Source organism: Heterodontus francisci, chromosome 30 (assembly GCF_036365525.1).
Source record: "Heterodontus francisci isolate sHetFra1 chromosome 30, sHetFra1.hap1, whole genome shotgun sequence".
Classification (NCBI taxonomy): Eukaryota; Metazoa; Chordata; class Chondrichthyes; order Heterodontiformes; family Heterodontidae; genus Heterodontus; species Heterodontus francisci.
Window position 1 is genome coordinate 50,951,733 of NC_090400.1, and position 17,422 is coordinate 50,969,154.

A 17,422-nucleotide genomic window follows, 5' to 3' on the forward strand; every position below is an offset into this window, starting at 1 on the left:
AGTTGACTTCTTTAACAATCGTGGCTTTTTAAACACTATATTTACTGGTTGTGACAGTTTGATATATTTGCGAAGGTTGTGAAGACTGAAGGTAGCCTTTTAAATTGACAATGTGAATTGAAGGCACTGCAATGCTTTGTGTTTGTCTTATTGTGGCAGGGTAGAGGGGAAAAAGGTAAGAGTTTTTCATTCTGTACAGCAGTTAGTCATGCCGAATGTGCTAGAAGGTGGATAGCGCATAGGATTCCTAGTAGATCTGATGTCCTTAGATGGAGAAATAGTACTTGTTGTCGAAGAGCTGCTTGAAAGGATTTGGGTCCAACTTTGACCAGTAGCAGGGCAGTATAAAATTTAAGCTCCATTCATGCAGTGGCACCACAAATAACACTTCCAGTTCTACTGACTCTTACTCCGTAAAGTCCATAGTCTAGCACTTATGCTCATGTACAATATCCAAACTTTATGGAGTAGGCATTGAGTGAGCCAGCAATGCTAGTTGAGCCATGATTGAACAGATGGTTGGCAACTGTGATTGTGATTGGCAATTCTCGTATGTTGGATTGGGGTGGTAATAGAAGCTCCTTAATGAAATTGCTCTTAATGTGCAAAACATTCTCTCTTTTCCTCCAGTCAGTTTCAATAAGAAGTCTCCAGAATGCATGTGCAGTTAATTGTTATTGAGGACTGGTTTCCCATGAACTGAAAGTTCCTAGTTTTGGGAGGCACAATGTTGTATTTCACTGCACTGTGGCAGGATGTGGATTTTCTCACTCTGACATGTTAGCTTCAAATATGCTGCCATTGAAAGGAGATAACTAGCAATCAGTTCCTCATGGAAAATGTAGGAAAATTGAAGTAATAGGCAATTCAAACTCCTCCTCAGAGTTGCAATGGAGTGGCATTGATGGCCATGTAGCGCCTCTCCTTTCTGTTCTTTGCTAAAGAAGGTGTATGAAAGAGAAGAGTAAAATTACAAGAATGTAAAAGAATGGTGGGAAGCGGTGGGTGGTCTGGTTGCATGGTGTGTGGCTGAATTAATTAAAAACTGTAGAAATTGGTCAGATATGCGTTTGTCCAGGAGGAGAGGGGAATGAATTCAAATTTTGTAATTGGTCTGTGTGGGGAGAATCAATTGGAGATGTGAGATATCCCAGAAGAAAGCTGATCTGAGGGAAAGTTGACCTATGGCACTCTTGCACCTCCTAGTGGTTAGCTCAAGAGTGGCGTTAACAGGGGCTGAGAACAGTCAAAAGGACAAGGGAGGTCTTGAATGGAGCGGGGAAAATCTAAAGTGGTAAAATAAGTTACAAAAAGTAAGGTGGGGGAAAGAGTGAAACCTTTTTTTTTCCATGAGCAAAGTTGTAATTCTTCAACATTACATGTGTAAAACTGCACTAAAAATTATATAATGCCCCCTCCTGGGCCGGCTAAGGGATTGATTTTAATTTATCAACTTAATGGTTCTTGCATTAACCTAGTTCTGAAAGAGGGTTTCTACCCAAAGTATTCACCAATTTCTTTCTCTTCCAATGCTAATGGTGCTGGTATGTATTTTCCATTGTTTGGTCTTATTTGGTTTTCATTATTTACAGTATGAAAATTTTAATTATGTTTACTTGACTGCAGCAGTGCAAATAGTGTTGGTGCATTCTTTTAAGTGATTTAACATGAATTATGGAAATCATTATTTGCACAATAAACAGAAAAATGAACCTATATATTCTGCTTTAACTACAGGAACCTGTGAAAGTCTGTAGCAATGTTTTTGACTCCAGCTGGTCAGCTTTTTCTGTTGACTGAAACATAACTTGATAGCTAAACATGCAGCAGCTACGATTGTTACGTGCAATGATTTTATAAAATAACAATGCTGTTTTCTTTTCAGTGGTGTCTTGAACTTAACAAAAGACTATAAGACATGTTTAAATCATGGCAGTTTTTCCAGTGGTGGTTTATTTTATTCACAGTGCTGCTTTTCTGGTTCTCCTGTGGTTTCTGAGTTAGGATAATTTAAACCTGGAAACACTTTTCATCTGTTAGCACTGCTTGAATACAGCTTGATTACTTCCTGGCACTGAATAAACAAATAGTCAATTCGCATTTCCTGCACTGATTTCTTCCCCTACTTTTGCTGAAGACAAGATTACTCACTGGCCTTGCATCCTGTAAGAGATGCATTAATTTGTACAATGTATGGTCTGTTCTTGTCTGTTCTTGTCTTTTTGTATCACTTTGAAAACCATTGTCACATGAAAAGTCAAAATATAAACACAATAATTGTCCTATCTTAACCAGTAGGAAATGCATGATGAATAAATGCATAAACAAAAAAAATGATTGCTGCACTTCAGTGAAATTCAGTTATGTAACAAACTTAAGATAAAGTATTTCAATTTGTAACTTCTTTGCAAAGAAGATGCGATTGTACTGAATTTCTGAAGCAAATTGGGATTAAATTTGGTAAATGACTTCCCTTCAGCTTCCAGGATCTATTGAAAAAGCAAACTCCTGAAGCGAATGCTCTTTGAACGTGAATTAGTTACTAATAGCGTTGTTAGGTGCTCGGTGGTACAGCATTAATTAGGACACTGATCTTTTACCTCTGGTATCTGTGTTTGAATCTGGCCTGAACTAATACTCTGTTTAGTAATCTGATCCCAGTTCCTAATGAGAGCAAGTAACAGCACAAAATCAAATGCAGTTAGGCACTGAAAGTTTTGTGAAGACCATGAAGATAGGAGGATAAAATGGTCTTAAAAATACATCAGAAGTCTGCAGGGAAACATTGGCTTTGGAGGCTGGACAGGTGTTAAAACTCTTATCTGCCCTCTTCTGGACAGTAAAGGAATGGTGTATTGACATTTCGAATTGTGAAGATATCTGTAGGAATAGATGTAAGGTCATGATTCAGTTGTACTGTGGTAAAATAAATTTCACTTTGTTCTCTTTTTTTTTTTTTCCCCCCTTGGTTCCCCCCACCCCAACCCTTTTTTCAGTCTGCAGTGGATTGGTGGCCTAAGATCGATGCCGTGTACTGTTACTCAGGAGAACTTAGAGGCATGTTAGCGGAAACTCTGAATCGGGTGATCCAGAGCTGCAGCACGCATGCTCCCTTGCGTATGACATCGGTACGCCTGTTCAACAGTTTCTTGTTGCATTATTTGTATGTTTCCATCATGCCATTCCTGCAGTTTTTCCATAACTGTTTGTCTGGGATATATAGTTTCTAGCAATTTTTTTTTGCACCATGCATCCCAAAATACAAATGAACTTATTAATTTGCAACAGTTAGAATATATTAGAGTCCAAATAATTAACCGATTTGGTAGATATAAGACATCATTGGATTTTTATCGTAGAGTGCATTTTTTGCTGAGTAATTCTTTTCAGTGTTAAAATTAAGGCGAGTTACTGGTTTGGTAAAAAAATTAATTTTGAGGTGCAGTGGCCTGTAGAAATTTGTGGATATTTCCCATGCACTTAGTTTTGGAAAGGTGAAATACTTTGAGAGAACAAGAAGGAAATTTTTTAGTTTAGGCTGTGCAAGTTGCTTTTCAGTAGGGATAGACAAATACAAAGACCGGCCCTTTACTGGCACAAATGGTAGTTATTTTGTTGGACAGTTTGTTCTTTTTAGTATGGAAGTTTATGAATAAATAAACTTGAAGCCAACTTATAAAAAAAACTTTTTTAAGCAGACAAGTGAACAAACTTGTCAAGGTGAGTTATATTTTCTATGAACTACATACCCTTTGTTAGATGTCAAGAATTATGCATTTTGCAACCAAGTGTGCACTGTAATGATAGCCTCGAACAACATAAGTTGGAAGCCCAAGGTGTTTCAACAGAAACTAGTTGAAGTCTGGATTTCATTATGTACTATAAGTACAATAGCCTGCCTTAGTCAAAAAAGTGCACAACAATACATCTGTACTAAGTACCTTTGCTAAAGCAGTGTTATTTAGTCTTGAATACAAGGTAATTCTTCCCATCTGACAAGGCAGGTGCCCTAATCCCAGGCACCCTCCAAAGCTGTTCTAAACCCAGCTGCTGGCAGCAAGTCATGACATTTCCCTGCACTCAGGTGTACATTATGTGGCTAGAATTCTGTTTTTTCTAATGGCTGATAAACTTAGCCAGATAAGAATAGTGACTAATGAAGCTGCAGATGCGTTATATCTTGACCTCACAAGCTGACAAACAAAATATTCCTGCTTGACCAGTGGCTTCTTTCTGAGCTAATATAAGGCACCAACAATAGGGAAACCATGTATTTAGATTGTTACAGTTTTTCTTGTTTTCAGTGTAGTTATTTTATTTCTTTTGTCTTCTATCCATTGCTATCTCTGACAGTCAGCATAATTCTTTAGCTGGAAGAATAAGGATAGTGGCCAAAATGAAGCAATTGGACAAACGACGTTAGCCTTCTGTAGCAGCTGTAGTACAGACGTTTGATCTCTAATTTTCACATTGGACACTTGCTGTGTATGTTTGTTTTACACTGTAGTCTATTTTGCTCATTTGGTGTTGAATTGGTACATGACAACCGGACAGACCAGGTAAATTTTTGTACTTGTCTATTGTTGGTATTTTAGATTTCCAATGGTCTAAGTGCCAAATTCAGCTTTAGGGGATGATGCTTTGTAGATTATATAGAGAAAAGGTGATTTATTTTCATAAGTAGAAGTAAAGGAATATTGAAGGTTGGGAACCCATAGCTAAATTTATGTAGTCTTGCCTTTTGAGCTTTTAATTTGCTGTTTTATTGAAAACTAATATTTTAGGTCTAATATTGCTATATTTGTGCAGTACACATCAATTGGATGAAGTATTGTAGTCTTTTTTTCCAAAGAAGTTAAAAGAAGTGGAGTATATTGAATATTCGTGAATTGGAGTATATTGACCAAAAGTATTGACAGTTTATTGGGAGGACTGGGTGGGGGAAAGTATCGCAGTTGTAAAACATGTTGCAAAACCTTTCATTTCATAACCCATTTGTTAATGTATATTTAGTATCACATGTTCGGATAGGTAGCAGCTGTTTAACATGGCTACTCTGACATTGATTGGTGGTGCTTTGTCTTCTGCTTTATTTTCTGTGCTTATTGGCTGCTGTCGCTCACATGATCAGACGCCAACCAGTCACTGTTTTGCATGGCAGTGGGCTTCTGTTGCTGTAAGTATGATTCATAGTAACTATCACAGAAAAGCAATTAGACCACTGCCTTTTCTGTGTTTAGTTACATTAGTAAACCCAACATAATCCATCTAGGTCTGAATATGTAGCATGCATCCACCTTCTCAAATAAAATCTTAACTGTTGAAAAAGATCTGATTAAATTTAAACAGTTCCTTTTCTGCCATGCATTTACTAATGTTTCACACTTGGCTCCATTGTTCTATAATTGTTTTTGAATGTACATAGTGGTTTTAATAAGCATAAATATATGTATGTAGAGGTTAGTGTCTTGTTAACATATGAATCAGACATTCAGTACTTTCAAAGCCAGAGCAATATTTTAATTGGTATAATCAGGTGAATTGTAAGAAGCGGGCCATCTTGCTTATCTTTATGATTCCTCTTTTTTTTAAAAATTTATTTCAGAGTCTTACGTTCAAGGAGAAAATGACAAGCCTTAAATTTAAAGAAAAACCAACAGACTCGGAAACCCGAAGTTATAAATTTTTATTGTTGGCCATTGTGAAATTAATTCATGGAGACCCAAAGCTTATGTTACATGTAAGTATTGGTGTGGGATGTAAGTCTCTGAGCTTGGAAGGAACATTCATGTCAACAAGCTAGTGCATGTTTTTTGCGACCAGCAACAGAAATCTTAAGACTTTAAAAACCAAGAAGTAACCAGGTTAATAATTTGTTTAATAGTAATACTATTTTTATTCTGAGAAGCAAGGATGATGGTTTGTAATTTTATTTGTTTGCTCACGAATGCTGATGCATCACTTCATTTATTCGCAACTCTTAAGTCCAGCTTTGAATTCTGTGAGAGAATGGTGCCATCCAAGTGGAGAGTAGAGCACTGGTAAAGCTTTGAATTGCCAGGTGCCCAGTCATGGATTGATGTGTGATGAGTAGAATTCTGTGACAGGTGAAATCAGTGTGGATACTACAAAACATGCGTGATCTGTGCTCGAAAGATCGGATAATGTTGGGTGTAAATTGAATTGCTGCTGTCTGCCAAGCCAAGAAGTTTGAGAGTTTTATGGAAAAAGCTGATGAGCACAAGCATTACTCTTAGTGTTGCAGAGGCTTCAAGATTTAGTTCGACTTGGATCCATTCTGGAACTGAGGATTACCAGAATTTAAATGCACTCGGCCAAGGATTCTCAAATTAAGGCGTGTACATTGTGCTTTCTCTATATACCAATAGAAACTGCTGCCAGGAGTAAGCCGATCCTTTGATTTAGCAAGGGCCTATTCTTACTGCTATCCAGTTGGGCTAGCATCTGTCTACTGACACTTGAATATGGTGAGACCTGGTGAGATTCAGCTCCAGTTTCATTCGACTCTACATCCAGAATAAAAGAACATTGCAATTATAATAGCCACTGAGCCCAATATAATTGAGTCTGAATGTGAAACTTGCTACGGCATTAATACTAAAGTCAAGAAATTGAGATTTAAGGCACTGGGGTGCAAGAAGAATGAAGAAGCTGAGAACAATAGCACATATTACCTCAAATTCATCTTTGATAGCTCATTACTGTTGGGGAAATGACCTTTTATGCAACAAAAAAAATTCATGGAATAACTTGGAACTATTAATCATCTGTTGATGCACATCTCTTCTGAAAATTACTCCTTGCCATATAACTGAGAAGAAGCAATGAAGGAAATGGGCGTTATCATACCCGAAAGTGGCTAGAGTTAAGAAATGCAAAGGATTATGAAATGAAGTAGCTTAAAATGGATTTTGGCTGTTGGACCAGTATTGGTCAGTTTTATACTACGGTAATGGATCCGAGAGATAAATTTTCAAAACAGTGCAGCAGCTTTAAATAAGTCATTACTGTGTGGCCAAGAAAGTTTAGGCTTTCATAGCAGCTTTGGCAAAGATGAGTAGTGGAACATGCAAAATATTGGACTTAATGGAAGGCAAAGGAGTTCTGTGGGTCATTGAGTATCACCTTGACTTTGGCTTACTCCAAGCACTGAAGTTTAAGAGCTAGGCACTGGCACAGGTGCTGCAGGCTGGTTAGCCTCTGGTTGTGCTATAATTTCTTTGACACCCCGAGGTAAGGAAAACAAAACCACCTTTTTCAACAATAGATACAAAGCCAGTTGAACAGTTGGGATGGAAACAAGATGCTGATGGAAAGACATGGCAGTTCAGAGTATTTATGAACAGACCAGTAGGTGTGAAGACCAATTTGAATGGCGATCTAAGAAAATTTAATTTTGCACCTCCGAAGCTTTCATGAGATCTACAGAGCAAGTTACGTAAAGTTAACTGATTTGAATTTTTTACTGTGCTCTTCATGTTGACCATGATCTATCTGGGTCATTATTAGAAAAGTGCCCCTATTGCCCATGTGAAAATATTTTAATTTTCCTTAATAACCATTCTTACAGCCCACCTGAGTGAGAAGACATAAATTTTCCAGTGTCAGTTATACTTCCATAATTGTGGGTTAAGTAACCCCTTAGATTGAAGATCCAACTTGGTTACCTTTTGGTTCATATATTAGAGATTGAGTCAGCTGAGAAATCGAGCATGCTCATTAGGAAAGGTGTGAGAGGCATGTTGAGGCATGGCAACAGAATGACCTTTTTAATACCAGACACAATTCCGTCTGACAGTGCTGTGGTTTTCATGCCAGCAACTATTAAACTGGGCTTGGATTGTCATGGAATTAGATAAGGGAGTTGAACTCACTTTGTTAATGTTTGGAAAGGATATTTGGTTTAGGATATCAAGAGAACATGAATGGGGTTTTAGGTGATCTGACATGACCTAGCAACCTATCAGATGATACTGGTTGATAGACTTCTAAGATCTGCCATTGCAGCAGTAAAGACAAAAGTAAATTTGTACTGCATGGTGTCCTGTGATCCACAATTAGTATTTCCTATATAGTTACCCTGTTAAACTATATAATCTTCATACAAGTTTGTTGCATAATTCTGGAAGTATGATCCATGTCATGTTTTCTATTGTTGGAAATTGAAGTACACATTTTTACATTAATGTTGCAATTTTTAAGAATGTACAATTTAACATGGAAACATAGAAAATAGGAGCAGGAGTAGGCCATTCGGCCCTTCGAGCCTGCCTGTTCCGCCATTCATTATGATCATGGCTGATCATCCAACTCAGTAGCCTGTTCCCGCTTTTGCCCCATACCCTTTAGACCCAAGAGCTATATCTAACTCCTTGTTGAAAACATACAATGTTTTGGCCTCAACTGCTTTCTGTGGTAGCGAATTCCACCAGTTCACCACTCTGGGTGCAGAAATTTCTCCTCCTCTCAGTTCTGAAAGGTTTACCCTGTATCCTGAGACTATAACCCCTGGTTCTGGACTCCCCCACCATCGGGAACATCCTTCCTGCATCTACTCTGTCAAGTCCTTTTAGAATTTTATAGGTTTCTATGAGATCCCCCGCACTCTTCTGAACTCCAACGAATATAATCCTAACTGACTCAATCTCTCCTCATACGTCAGTCCCGCCATCCCAGGAATCAGTCTGGTAAACCTTTGCTGCACTTCCTCTCGAGCAAGAACATCCTTCCTCAGATAAGGAGACCAAAAGTGCGCACACTATTCCAGGTGTGGCCTCACCAGGGCCCTGTATAATTGCAGCAAGACATCCCTGCTCCTATACTCGAATTCTCTCGCTATGAAGGCCAACATACCATTTGCCTTTTTAACCGCCTGTTGCACCTGCATGCCGACCTTCAGCGACTGGTGTACGAGAACACCCAGCTCTCGCTGCATATTCCCCTCTCTCAGTTTATAGCCGTTCAGATAATCTGCCTTCCTGTTTTTGCTACCAAAGTGGATAACCTCACATTTATCCACATTATACTGCATCTGCCATGCATTAGCCCACTCACTCAACTTGTCGAAATCACCTTGAAGCCTCTCTGCATCCTCCTCACAACTCACCCTCCCATCCAGTTTTGTGTCATCTGCAAATGTGGAGATATTGCATTTAATTCCCTCATCTAAATCATTAATGTATATTGTGAATAGCTGGGGTCCTAGCACCATTCCCTGCGGTACTCTACTAGTCATTCTGAAAAAGACCCATTTATCCCTACTGTTTGCTTCCTGTCCGCCAACCAATTTTCTATCCTTTGCAATACACTACCCCCAATCCCATGCGCTTTAATTTTACATGCTAATCTCTTATGTGAGACTTTGTCGAAAGCCTTATGAAAGTCCAAATAAACCACATCCACTGGCTCCCCCTCATCAACTCCTACTAGTTACATCCTCAAAGAATTCCAGTAGATTTGTCAAGCATGATTTCCCTTTCGTAAATCCATGCTGACTCTGCCCGATTCTACCATTGTTCTCTTAAGTGCTCTGCTATAAAATCTTTGATAATGGACTCTAGAATTTTCCCCACTACTGACGTCAGGCTGACTGGTCTGTAATTCCCTGCTTTCTCTCTACCTCTCTTTTTAAATAGTGGAGTTACATTAGCTACCCTCCAATCTGTAGGAACTGTTCCAGAGTCTATAGAATCTTGGAAGATGACCACCAATGCATCCACTATTTTGAGGGCCACTTCCTTAAGTACTCTGGGATGCATACCATCAGGCCCTGGGGATTTATCGGCCTTCAATCCCATCAATTTCCCCAACACCATTTCTCTACTAATACTGATTTCTTTCCGTTCCTCTCTCTCACTAAGCCCTGTGTTACCCAACATTTCTGGTATGATATTTGTGTCCTCCCTTGTGAAGACAGAAGCAAAGTATGCATTTAGTTGGCCAGCCATTTCTTTCTTCCCCATAATAAATTCCCCTGTTACTGACTGTAAGGGACCTACATTTGTCTTCACCAATCTTTTTCTTTTCACATACCTAGAGAAACTTTTACAGTCAGTTTTACAGCAAGCTTGCTCTCGTGCTCTATTTTCCACTTCTTAATCAATCCATTGGTCCTCCTTTGCTGAATTCTAAACTGCTCCCAATCCTCAGGTCTGTTTTTTTTCCTGGCAAATTTATATGCGTCTTCCTTGGATCTAATGCTATCACTAATTTCCCTTGTAAGCCATGGTTTGGCTACCTTTCCCATTTTCCTTTTGTGCCAGACAGGGATAAACAATTGTTGCAGTTCATCCATGTGCTGTTTAAATGTTTGCCATTGTCTATCCACTGTCATCCCTTTAAGTAACGTTTCCAAATCCGTCATGGCCAACTCGCATCTTATAGCTTCGTAGTTTCCTTTACTAAGATTCAGGACCCTTGTCTCAGAATCAACTACGTCACTCTCCATCTTGATGAAGAATTCTATCATATTATGGTCGCTTGTCCCCAAGGGGTCTCGCACCACTAGATTATCAATTATTCCTCTCTCATTACACAATATCCAGTCTAGGATGGCCTGTTCTCTAGTTGGTTCCTCAACGTATTGGTCCAGAAAACCATCCCGTATACACTCCAAGAATTTCTCCTCTACGGTATTGTGACTAATTTGATTTGCCACTTAATTTGCAGCTTAAATCCTTAAAACTGTTAAGTGCCAAGGCTGAAGACTGGGGGGAGAAAAAGCTTATATTTTGTATTTAAAAAGTTAAACTTTTTACAGGTTTTTACTGAGTAGAGAAAAAAAGTGTTAATTTAAAAAAAAAATCCTAAAAGATAGGAATTCACACAAAAATCTTTTAACTGGGCTTTTTTTTTTTACTTTCTACTTGGAAAATGCTGTCTCTTGCTACACAGAATCCAGGAAAGCTAGGACATGAAATTCAGAGCAGCACTGCTGAATTGATAACTGGTCTCGTTCAGCTGGTTCCACAGATGAGCATGCCTGAGATAGCACAGGAAGCCATGGAGGTAAGGACACCAATTCAGAAATGTACCGCTGCAGTGCTATTCTATAAGATCTGTTTGTGTATTGCATTTGTTGGCTTGCAATTTTTCCCTAAGCGCTGCAAAATTGCTGGCTTACTTTTGTTTTCAGTTCTGGCGAGTACCTGGAATACTGTTCTAGCTTCACAGATAGCGATAGATCTGCCCTGCATTTCCATCATTTTATGTCTTCCTTGGTATGTTATTTTTAACAACAGCTTTTTAAGAAAAGAAAATACATACCCGGACTGACTGAAGAAAACGTGCTCAATATTGCAGGAGGTTGCTGATACTGATAACCTAAGGCTTTAGAGATCAAATGGTTTTGGTGCTAAGTGATGACATCAGTGGACGGACTGCTAAGAGACTGAAATATTTGATTAAAAGTTCTTACTAGTGTTAGACCAAGCTTGCATTTACACTAAGTTAAAACTTTTCCTGCCGTTTCTATTTCCAGGCCTTGTTAGTTCTTCACCAACCAGAAAACATAGAGTTATGGAACCCAGATGCACCAATAGAAACCTTCTGGGATATAAGGTGAGGGTTATAAGAATTATTCCGTAAGCTTCAGTATATATTCATCATATTTTGGATACGCTGTTCTTTCACCCATTCTCTTTACACAACAGAAATACATAGTTCTTGCACGCAGAAGTTAGTAGTCTTTATGACTTTCTTTGCTTCACTGTTATTGCTGGGGATGACATTGTTGAAATAATTCGCAGGCTATCTTATACATAAGTTTTCTTTAAAAGTTTTAACAGCATCTCACGTCAAGTGTCTTGGTCTTATAGTTGTAAGTCTTGATATGCATGTGGAATGATGGGCACTCATTTTATTTATTGCACTTAATATGTACCAATACATGGAAAAGCACAATGAATTAGTTTGAAAAACGAAGGCGACAGATGCATGTTGTCAGCTTGCTTTGGGCCTTTTGTCACACTCGTGGATGGATTTAATCATTAGGTCAGGTTCCACTGAATTTTCAGTAAACAAATAGTTTTTCTGCTGGTTAATTAAGCAACCTACAGAAGAACAAAAATATTTAGTTTTCAATTGCAGGCTAGTTTTATTTCTGTAATGAGGAAAATTGGATAGACTGTTGTATAATGACTGCTTTTGCATGTTTAGTCTATTATCACTTAATTCAAACTATCTGATACATTTTTAGTACTAAATTGTCATTTTGCCATGTTTGCGTAACTTTGATTATTGGATAATTTAAATTTAGCATCAACATTATACTTCAAATTATCTGGAGTAGATTGTAGATGCCTACAGATGTGTGGCATTTTCCAAAGTTTGGGAGGAGATTATCTGGTTTCCCCCTTTGGTATGGGATTGGGAAAACTAAAAAAGGAGAAAAAAAGCTCAATTAGAAAGAAAACTTGAAAGAAATATTTTGAAATCATAGTAATTGTTTCCAGATTACATGTGAAATTCCTGATTTTCAGTTCATTCGCGCCACATAAGTACCAGGCAATGACCATCTCCAACAAGAGAGAATCTAACCATCTCCGCTTGACATTCAATGGCATTACCATCACTGAATTCCCCACTATCAACATCCTAGGGGCTACCATTGACCAGAAACTTAACTGGAGTAGCCATATAAATACCGTGGCTACAAGAGCAGGTCAGATGCTAGGAATCCTGTGGCGAGTAACTCATCTCCTGATTCCCCAAAGCTGTCCTCCATCTACAAGGCACAAGTCAGGAGTGTGATGGAATACTCTCCACTTGTCTGGATGGGTACAGCTGCAACAACACTCAAGAAGCTCGACACCATCCAGGACAAAGCAGCCCGCTTGATTGGCACCCCATCCACAAACATTCACTCCCTCCACCACCGATGCACAGTGGCAGCAGTGTGTACCATCTACAAGATGCACTGCAGCAATGCACCAAGGTTCCTTAGACAGCACCTTCCAAACCTGCGACCTCTACCAACTAGAAGGACAAGGGCAGCAAATGCATGGGAACGCCACCACCTGCAAATTCCCCTCCAAGCCACACACCATCCTGACTTGGAACTATATCGCCGTTCCTTCGCTGTCGCTGGGTCAAAATCCTGGAACTCCCTTCCCAACAGCACTGTGGGTGTACATACCCCACGTGGACTGCAGCGGTTCAAGAAGGCAGCTCACCACCACCTTTTCAAGGGCAATTAGGGATGGGCAATAAATGCTGGTCTGGCCAGCGATGCCCACATCCCATGAATGAAATTTTTAAAAAGTGTTTGGGCTTCAATTTGTTCTCTTCCTTTCTGTAGTCTACTTTAGAAACCTTGTTAATATCTCTAACCTATTGATATTTCAAACTGATTCTTGTAGCTCCATGGACAGCAGGATGTGTGCAAAAATCTAAAAGGTAGCCTGAGCTTGGAGCCCCATCAATAAGCAACTCTGCAGAATCCGGTGGTGATTGACATTTTGTTCAGCCCTGGATCTGAAAGTGGAACGTTCAATAGCTGAACGCTACTGTAGTCTGTTTTCTGCCACCACCTGCTCACATGGCAGACCAAAAAGTTAAGGATGGTGATCACCTGGCTTGTTGGGAGTCATTCATCAATCGTGACTGAGGCTTGAAATGGGAAATCATTGTGGAGTTGCAATAATTGGTTTAAAAATCTGAGGTCTCCTTTGAAAATTGGAAATACTACAAACAGTTTGCTTTAAAATTGGGTTAGGCAAATGGAGGTGGAGTACTTTAAACTGATACCTGCATATTTTAATACAACTAGCCAGCGACCCCCCCACATCCTGTGAAAGAATAAATAAAAGCTTCCTCTTTAGCAAGTGAAATAGTTTATAGTAAAACTGAGCTTAATGAGAGCTTTCTTGTTTCTGAATTCAACTCTTATGCATCTGAAATAACGGTTGTTATATGCCTTTCATGACATAGCTTGCAAGGAGTAGAAATTATAATGACAGAAATCAAACTTGTCCTTGCCCTGACTTATTTCTCTCTCTGGCTTCCAAAGCATTTATTCCAGTTCAGCTAAACGATATGATCAGTGTTTCATGTGTGCTTTTCATTTTTAGTCAAGAAGCAGTAGTTGTACTTCTGCTCAAGTTCAGAAGTTAGAGAAAGATGTACTATAATTTGGAATAGCAAGCTAACTGTATCATGTTCTCACATGGTAAAGAACAGTCAGGTGGTCAATTTATAAGGTAATGGATATTCTGAAAGAATGAAATTTTGTAATGGGTTACACAATAAAATTAGCTCGGCTTTAACTGCTCCCAACCAACCCCATGCAGCCCATAAAAGGTGTAGTTTAAGTATTTCCCTCTCTCGAACTGTCATTTTCCCACCCACCACCACTAGCTATCTAATTGAAACTCTAACTCACTTCTAATAAGTCTTGTTTTGTGCTGACAGCTCTCAGGTTCTGTTTTTCATCTGTAAGAAATTGATCGCTCATCAGATGCTGAACAGCACAGAGATTCTCAAGTGGTTGCGGGAGATTCTAATTTGTCGGAATAAGTTTCTGCTCAAGAATAAGGTAGTACAAGACTTCAGAATTTCCCCATTGGAACTTGTTAAAGATTGACAACTTGTTAATAAAAATTAAATCTTCAGTAAGAAAACCTATGTTCCCAACCATGCCCCCCCCCTTCAGAGTAAATGTTCCCTGAAGTGCTTAAAAATAGAATGAGGTTTTTGAGAAATAAATGCAGTCTTCGGGAAGGTGATATTTCAAATGGAAAGTTAGTCATTTTGCGTGCAATCTTCTTTTCTAGCATATCAAACCTATACCAGGGTGCTCTTTGATGGAAGAACAGGTTGTCATTAGCCACAGAATTCTGCAGGACTTCAGTATATTACTCCACACTTTGGCACAAGGGGTACTTGGCAGGGCATGATTGGTTCTTCTTGCTCATCCCTCACTGCTAATTTTTTTCCCTTTGCCTCTTTCACTCCCTCTTCCCCATTCCATTCAAAGATGAGTTGCTCATCCTGCATGGTGAATATTGTTAACAAGGATTTAACAGTAGCCTTTAGCCATCTCGGCCCAAGTCCCTTTACCTCTTTACTTTTCTCTAAAAAGCCTCTTAATTCTATTCCTTTGACCAAACCTTTGGTCATTGCTCCTAATCTCTTTATGAACGCTTGCCATATGTTGTGTGGAATTTGTCTTCACTATTGAGGATACAAGTGACATCCCAGTATTAGCTTTAAGTCAGGAAATGGAAGGGAGTGAGGGACTCAAGAAAATTACAATCACCAGGGAAGTGGTACTGAACAAATTGTCGGAGCTGCGGGCTGACCAGTCCCCAGGTCCTGATGGACTTCATCGTAGAGTGTTAAAAGAAGTGGCTAATGAGAGAGTTGATGCGTTAGTTTTAATTGTCGAAAATTCCCTAGAATCGGGGAAGGTTCCGTTAGATTGGAAAATAGTGAATGTAGCTCCTTTATTCAAAAAGGGAGGGAGACAGAAAGCAGGAAACTACAGGCCAGTTCGCTTAATATCTGTCTTAGGGAAAATGTTGGAAGCTATAACAGGGTATTTAGAAAAATTCACAGTAATCAGGCAGAGTCAACATGGTTTTGTGAAAGGTAAGTCATGTTTAACCAGTTTATTGGAGTTCTTTGAGGGAGTTACGTGTGCTGTGGATAAAGGGGAACTGGTGGATGTATTGTACTTAGATTTCCAGAAGGCATTTGATCAGGTGCCACATCAAACATTATTGCAGAAAATAAAAGCTCATGGTGTAGGGGGTAACATATTGGCATGGATAAAAGATTTGGCTAGCTAACAGGAAATGGAGAGTAGGCTCAAATAGGTCATTTTCTGGTTAGCAAGATATAATGAGTGGTGTGCCACAGGGATAAAAACAAGAAATTCTGGAAATACTCAGGTCTGGAAGCATCTGTCGAGAGAGAAGCAGAGTTAATGTTTCAGGTCAGCGACCCTTCATCAGAACTGGCTAAGCCAGAAATGTAATAGGTTTTAAGCAAGTAAAGGGGGGGGGGGGGGGGGATGGGAGAAGAGATAACCAAAGAGAACGTGTTGATAGGACAAGTTCACGGAGAATAACTGACCAGAAGGCCATGGAGCAAAGGCAAAAGGTATGTTAATGGTTTGGTGAAAGACACAGTGTTAGTACAGAGAGGGTGTTAATTGACAGAAAACTGAACAGCCTGGCCCTAAGCGCCAACATGAAAAAAACAGTGAGTAGGCATAGTAGAAACATACGAAACAAACTAAAATAAAATAAACACATAAAAAATAAAAAGGGGGGCCCATCATGCTCAAATTATTGAACTCGATGTTCACTCCGGCAGGCTATAGCGTACCTAATTGGTAAATGAGATGCTGTTCCTCGAGCTTGCATTGATATTCACTGGAACACTGCAGCAATCCCAGGACAGAGATGAGGGCAGGGGGGAGTGTTGAAATGGTCAGCAACCGGAAGCTTGGGGTCATGCTACAGGGGTGTGCCACAGGGATCTGTGCTTAGGGATCTGGGGCCTCAACTTCTTACAATTTATATAAATGACTTAGATGAAGGGACCGAGGGTATGGTTGCTAAATTTGCTGATGACACGTAGGTAGGTAGGAAAGTAATTTGTGAAGAGGACATAAGGGACAAAGGCATATAGATAGGTTAAGTGAGTGGGCAAAGACCTGGCAAATTGAGTATTATCTGGGCAAGTGTGAAATCGTCCACTTTGGCAGGAAGAATAACAAAAAGCATATTATCTAAATGGTGAGAGATTGCAGAGCTCTGAAATGCAGAGGGATCTGGGTGTCTTAGTGCATAAATGGCAAAATGCAGGTACAGAACATAATTAGGAAAGCTAATAGAATGTTATCATTTATCACGAGGGGAATTAAATACAAAAGCAGGGAGGTTATGCTTCAGCTATGTAGGGCATTGGTGAGAGCACATCTGGAGTACTGTGTACAGTATTGGTCTCATTTAAAGAAGGATGTAAATGGGTTGGAGGCAGTACAGAGAAGGTTTACTAGACTAATACCTGGAATGAGCAGGCTGTCTTATGAGGAAAGATTGGATAGGCTCGGCTTGTATCCACTGGAATTTAGAAGAGTAAGAGGCGACTTGATTGAAACATTTAAGGTCCTAATGGGTCTTGATAGGGTGGATGTGGAAGGATGTTCTTGTGGGAAATTATAGAACTAGAAGTCACTGTTTAAAAATAAAGGGGTCACCCATTCAAGACAGAGATGCGGAGAAATCTTTCCTCTGAGGGTCGTGAGTCTTTGGAATTCTCTTCCTTAAAAGGTAGTGGAAGCAGAGTCTTTGAATAGTTTTAAGGCTGGGGTAGATAGATTCTTGGAAAGCAAGGGGGTGGAAGGTTATTAGGGGTAGGTGGAAATGTGGAGTTATCAGTTCATGCATGAACT

The 17,422-nt window shown here is 39.4% G+C and overlaps 1 protein-coding gene across 11 annotated transcripts in view; it reads left to right on the forward strand.

Annotated features, from left to right (window-relative positions):
* Window positions 1-17,422, forward strand: part of nf1a (neurofibromin 1a) — a 291,554-nt gene that overhangs the window by 83,642 nt on the left and 190,490 nt on the right. For all 11 annotated transcript variants that reach the window (XM_068010585.1, XM_068010587.1, XM_068010588.1 and 8 more), the window contains 5 exons: window positions 2,997-3,128; window positions 5,606-5,740; window positions 10,915-11,028; window positions 11,501-11,580; window positions 14,431-14,554. In XM_068010585.1, the coding sequence (XP_067866686.1) occupies window positions 2,997-3,128; window positions 5,606-5,740; window positions 10,915-11,028; window positions 11,501-11,580; window positions 14,431-14,554 (585 nt within the window). The remainder of the gene's footprint in view (window positions 1-2,996; window positions 3,129-5,605; window positions 5,741-10,914; window positions 11,029-11,500; window positions 11,581-14,430; window positions 14,555-17,422) is intronic.